At 49.0% G+C, this 6,000-nt stretch overlaps 1 protein-coding gene across 1 annotated transcript in view; it reads left to right on the forward strand.

Annotated features, from left to right (window-relative positions):
• The first annotated feature begins 292 nt into the window (after positions 1-292).
• The window catches only part of scarb2c (scavenger receptor class B, member 2c), a 7,522-nt gene continuing 1,814 nt past the window's right edge, over positions 293-6,000 (forward strand). Inside the window, exons 1-9 of the mRNA XM_076044817.1 lie at positions 293-510; positions 1,056-1,213; positions 2,202-2,346; positions 2,437-2,628; positions 2,728-2,819; positions 3,080-3,199; positions 3,854-4,032; positions 4,205-4,323; positions 5,788-5,861. Coding sequence (XP_075900932.1) covers positions 388-510; positions 1,056-1,213; positions 2,202-2,346; positions 2,437-2,628; positions 2,728-2,819; positions 3,080-3,199; positions 3,854-4,032; positions 4,205-4,323; positions 5,788-5,861 — 1,202 coding nt within the window. The 5' untranslated portion in view covers positions 293-387. The remainder of the gene's footprint in view (positions 511-1,055; positions 1,214-2,201; positions 2,347-2,436; positions 2,629-2,727; positions 2,820-3,079; positions 3,200-3,853; positions 4,033-4,204; positions 4,324-5,787; positions 5,862-6,000) is intronic.

A 6,000-nucleotide genomic window follows, 5' to 3' on the forward strand; every position in this document is an offset into this window, starting at 1 on the left:
ATCCGAGCTCAAATTGAGTTTAATGGCAAGATAGATATTTTCCTTGAAAACGAGCCTGGATCTGAACTGACGAAGGAAAAATAGATCGAAATTATGACAACCAAAATGGTTCGTCACGTTTAAAAGAAAACAACATACATACATAAACGCATCGAGTCTGTTTGACCAGCGAAGCTCACAAAAGTAGAATTCTATGTAACGGCTCCACTCTCCAGGAAACCGGGCGAGTCGCATACGAAACCGGAAGTGGCAACAGGCAAACTCTTTCATACCGGATGTGTGTCTTCGGTCCACCGATCAAGCGTCAAAACAAACCCACTAACGCAGAGAGAGAGAAAGAGGCAGGAAAAGAAGCGAAGTCATTCCCCCCGCGCGGCTGGTGGCACCATGACCCTGAAAACCTGCTGCATCTACAGCACCGGCGTCTTCTCCATCCTCGTCCTCATCGCCGGCATCTCCTTCGACCTGTCCTCCGTCTTCCCGCACATTATCCAGGCGCTGGTCAAGGAGGTGAGCGCCCTTATTTTTAGCCCGTAACCGTTTCGTAACGTCGTTAACGGAGCTAATTCGGCCGACTCGGTGCGCACTTTGGGTCGTTTACACACACACACACACACACACACACACACACACACACACACACACACACACACACACACGGCCTCGCTCTCGCTTTGTACTGACTCATGCTCGGGATGGGCTCCCCACAACAAGGCGTGACGGACCATCTTAGCGATGCACTTGAGGGCTGTTTTGCCAGTTCAGCAGGTTGATTTTCAGCAACCTTGTTCGCCTTTAAGTAGCAATCATAAGTTTTTGTTGCTGTTGTTGTTCATTAATAGCTTACAACTTGCAAAGTCTCCCCTGACCTCGGTTTGTTTTGTAGGTTTTTGGGGGGCAGCCAAAGTGTGATGCCAAAGCAGCTTAAAGTCTGCGGTAGATTTGTTTTTGTTTTTGCTTCGACTTCATTTTTCTTCATTCGTTTCTCTTCAGTGACCCAGTGACCTTTGCCCCCTTCTCTCTCTCCCTCCCTCCGTCCCTCCCTCGCCCTGCAGCAAGTGGTCCTGAGGAATGGCACCGAGGCGTTTGAGGCGTGGGAGAATCCTCCAGCTCCCATCTACATGCAGTTTTACTTCTTCAACCTGACCAACCCCGCCGAGGTGCTGGAGGGAGATCGGCCCGCCGTGCTGGAGATCGGACCCTACACCTACAGGTGAAAGAGGAACGGAGTTTCTCTGTTCCCACTTCTCGGGTGTGGGAGACGAGTTTCAACTCGAAAAAACCAGACCAGCAGAGGATGAAAGTCCCAGGAGACGCTGATGAGATTACAGCAAAGACAACCACAGCCTGGCTTTTTTCACATTTGTCACTTGTGCAAATGGCTGTGGTTTTTCACTGTCACGCAACAAATGCTGAGATGTGCTTTTTTTGCCCCCTCTTTGTTCTTTTGATGATCACATGACTTTGAGTTAAAAAAAAAAAAAAAAAGGGGAAACGTGGCCGTCTAAGCTAAAGGACACATTACACACATGACTACTCGGATGAAACACTTCCTTGGAGATTGTCCAACTGTCAGTAGCTGCGTTTCCGTCACAGTTTTCGCAAAAGAAAAGCGATATTTCGAAAAATTTCGACAAGTACAATTGCGATTCGCAGGTGTTTCCATTCAATGGTGTGAAGTAGCGCAGAAGCCGTAATTAATGACGTTAATTACGTTTGCTTTTGTTTGTTCACGTTCGTTTGCCGTCAAGAATGGTTGTCATATTTTTCTCTTTGATTTCTTGTAAAAAAAATATATATTTTGTCTCCTCTGTCCAAAGGTAACGCACCGTTTTCACTTGAAGTGAACTGGTCACGTGACCCCGTACGTGACGTCCGCTGACGTGTAAATGCGAAAGTGTTTCCATGACACTTTTGCGTTAACCCTCTATATCGATACGTCTGGAAAAAAAACACCTCATGAGTGCGTCGAAACCTTTTAGCCGTATTTGAGAGGTTTTTCAGAATTTAGGCGTTTCCACGACCAGCTTTCTAATTGCGATATTTCGGTTTTGCACAATTCTAGGGGTCATGGAAACGCAGCTAGTGGCGGCGGTTCAGTCGTCTCCACAGATGGGGGGCGTCGTCCTGATGCCCTCAAGACAGGAAAGTGTGCGGCTCTCGCGCCCTGTGACCTTCCACTGTTTGTGTGCGACCCGCAGGGAGTTCCGACCCATGGAGCAGGTCAGCTTCCTGGACAACGGCACCAAAGTGGCCGCCGTCAACACCAAGACCTACATCTTCCAGCGCGACATGTCCCGAGGGCCCGAGAGCGACCTCATCAGGACGGTCAACGTCCCCGCAATGGTGAGGGACTGCAGCGACTTCACCTTCTCCACCCTCCTCCCCGCTTTCCCGTCAACTCCCATCTCCTCGTCTCTCTGGGCCTGGTTGCAGACGGTGATGACCATGTTCAAGGATTGGACCGTGACGGCCAACCTCATCTCCGCCTACATGAGAGGCAAAAATGAGGGTCTGTTTCCCACCCGCAGCGTGGGCGAGCTGCTGTGGGGCTACCAGGACGGCCTGCTCAAAGCCCTGAAGGTCCTGGAGCCGAGCCTGGACGACGTGTTCGGGCTCTTCTACAAGGTCGGCGCTTTCACCGAGCCTTCAGGGCGAGACAAAGAAATACAATGAGTAATAATGATAATCAATCATGAAAAATAAAAAACATTTTTCTTCTTGCAGAGCAACGCGTCCAACGACGGCGACTACGTCTTCTACACCGGCCGGCAGAACTTTCAGGACTTTGCCCGAGTGGACACCTGGAACGGTTCCAGGTCAGTGGCCGGGACCGTTGCGTTCCCATCTGAACGACTCGTTTGATGGAATCGGCGGCCGCTCGGTAATCACATGAAGGCCGGTTCCCTGCGGCTGTTCCTTTAGACGACTCCCACCAGCGGAGCGACACTCTGATCGCGACGCTTCTTCGCTCGTGAAGATGCCACTTGTGCTCTCTTCACTTTCTCAGATAAGATTGGGAGAATTGAGCCAGCGCAACAGTCTAAAGCATTTGCATTGTGTGTGTTTGTGTGCACAGCAATCTGACCTGGTGGTCGTCTGACGAGTGCAACATGGTCAACGGCACCAACGGGGCGTCTTTTCATCCTGTCGTCTCCAAGAACGAGAGGCTCTACATGTTCTCCTCGGACCTGTGCAGGTGCGTTGGGGCTGTGACTCCAAGTCAAAGGGCCCTTCAGTGGAGAACTTTGTCGTTCCGTTCTGTCTCAGAGGTCTGGATCAGCAGGATGCCTTTAATCAGCCCTCACTTTTCAACCTTTTCGCCGCCTGCGTCAGCACTCGCTCACAGAAAAACAAGCGTTGAGGAGATTTTATGAGACTCCAGCACGGCCGTTCATGGAGCCTTTAAAACCCACAACTGACACCTTTTTTTTCCCCAGCAAATGAGCTTAAAGGCTAAGTGTGTAACATTTGGAGGTTTTGAAGATGAAACAGCGACAAGTGGTTACATTTCACATTGCAGCATCTTTCAATCTCTCACCCCCTCCTGATCTTGCCGCTTTTATTAATGTATTTATGGGCCGTATATTTAGCTTTTACCAATATAGAAATATTAAGTCAAGCCAAATATTACACATTGGACCTTTAAAGAGAGGAGGACTAAAGAAAGGCTAACTAGTGTGTGTGTGTGTGTGTGTGTGTGTGTGTGTGTGTGTGTGTGTGTGTGTGTGTGTGTGTGTGTGTGTGTGTGTGTGTGTGTGTGTGTGTGTGTGTGTGTGTGTGTGTGTGTGTGAACCTGGTGCAGTGACTGTGACTCTGTTGCAATAACAAACTGTGTGTGTGTCTTTGTAAGGTCTCTGTACGCCGAGTACGAGCAGGACGTGAGTGTGAAGGGGATCCCGGGGTTCCGCTTCAGCCCCCCCAGCCAGGTCTTTGCCAACGCCAGCGTCAACCCGGCCAACGCCGGCTTCTGCGTGCCGGCCGGGAACTGCCTGGGCTCCGGCCTGCTGAACATCAGCACCTGTAAACAAGGTGGGACGCCAGAGAGGTGAGGCGTCACCTGGTGGGTGAGAAGGAACGACAGTCTCAAGTGTGTGTGTGTGTGTGTGTGTGTGTGTGTGTGTGTGTGTGTGTGTGTGTGTGTGTGTGTGTGTGTGTGTGTGTGTGTGTGTGTGTGTGTGTGTGTGTGTGTGCACGTGCACAGGAGCCCCCATCATCATGTCCTCGCCGCACTTCTACCAGGCTGACCACAAGTTTGTTGACGACGTGTTTGGCATGCGTCCCAGGAAGGAGCTGCACCAGACCGCCATCGACATCAACCCGGTAGGAAGGTCCAAATAAATCCATCTCACAGTCAGAATGCCGTTTCCTCTAATCTGCCACTAGGGGGAGACCTTTGTTTAAGCGAGGCTCGGCTTCTTTCAAACACTGCGGTTGAAAACTCGCCGGCACCGAGGTGCCTGGAACAGATAAACCCTTATCGGTTGTTTGACTGTAGTAACCTGCTGTAAATCCTCGATAAGAATTGGATCAGACTGATGGAAAAAATACACACTCGCGCGCGCGTGCACACAACCAGCAACAGCAAAAGCGAATCTTTTCATACAGTGTGTGGAGGATCCTGCAGCAGATCGACTCTAAAAAGCAGCGCTGCCGTCTTCAACTTTGGAAAACACACCTTTTTATTAAAAACGGAAAATACCTCCAGCAAACAGTAGCTACGACCGAAAGCTAATGATTAAACCTCCGAGCGCCGTGTTTATTGTTTTACAGGGTGGGGTGGTGGAGGGGCTGGAAGGACGGCAGAGTCGTGCGGGTGAAAAGTTCAGAATTCAGGTTAGCAGAGTAGAAAGCGGGCCGTGACGGTGACGGAAGGTTCTCCGGAAGAAGATGGACGATAAAGTTGTTGCCGGTTGTCGTCCTTTCGCTCGTTTCCACACACACACACACACACACACACACACACAAAACCAGAAAGATTCTATATACAAAAAAACTGAAAGTACTGGCAGAGATAGAAGCTTACTTACTACTTGTTTATTTCTAAATTGAAGCCATAATTTTGACTTTTCTTTGATATCATGTTGCATCACCACAGTTTTACTGAAATTTATAGAGATTATTGCAATTTTGGTGCCAATTGTTGCGTTGCCGTATAAAGCGGGACGCTATCAGTTCCAAACCTGTCACTGTACAACATGAATATGTTTGGCTAATGCTTCTCAGACATTTATTTATTTTATTTAAAAGGGACAGTGCATATTAATGAACATGTAAATGTCAATATGCCAGAATTAGCCAAAGGCTACTTTCCATCCGCAGTCCCTGGCAGGTCAGAAGAAATAAACAATACAATGACGAATACAAATGAAAAATACAAAACATGGTCTGACTGTGTTTCTGCGAGTTGCAATTTTTTTTTTTTTTTGTCCCCTCCCTCCCTCCTTCCTCTTGGACTGTAACCTTCACTGTGGCACGGCGTGTTGTTTCATCAGCCGATCAAAGTCCTGTTTGTGGTGATTCACGGTGGAATTTCAGGTCCGAAAGCCTGAAATTCTGGCCAAAGATGCCGCCGCAGCATCACAGACACACTCGCACACTCTGGTTGTTGATGGCTGATTTGGTTCGCACTCAGAGATTGTTTCTTAAAAAAATAAAAACCAGTCCTGCAACAGCTGTCGCAGCTCATTAAAGGGCGTCTCTGCACAAACTCCTATTTTGTTTCCTCGGAAAAAACAACAACCAAAAAAACCCTCTTGTTTCTGTTCTGTGTTTGTCTTTCTGCAGCTGACTGGAATCATCCTGCAGGCAGCGAAGCGGCTGCAGGTCAACGTCTTTGTCCAGAAGTTTCCAACCTTCAGGTTTGTGCCTTGCCGCCGCCTCTTTAATAAAAGCGTTGCCTGTCAATCAACCGTGAAGCAACTGTGCCACCGTCATCATTTCCTGAGGACTTTTGGACGGAGTCACCGATCACCTGTTATGCGTTGGCTTGGCAGCGGG

This window comes from Nelusetta ayraudi, unplaced genomic scaffold (assembly GCF_046127955.1).
Source record: "Nelusetta ayraudi isolate G7.1 ecotype Tasmania unplaced genomic scaffold, CSIRO-AGI_Nayr_v1 ptg000083l, whole genome shotgun sequence".
Taxonomy (NCBI): domain Eukaryota; kingdom Metazoa; phylum Chordata; class Actinopteri; order Tetraodontiformes; family Monacanthidae; genus Nelusetta; species Nelusetta ayraudi.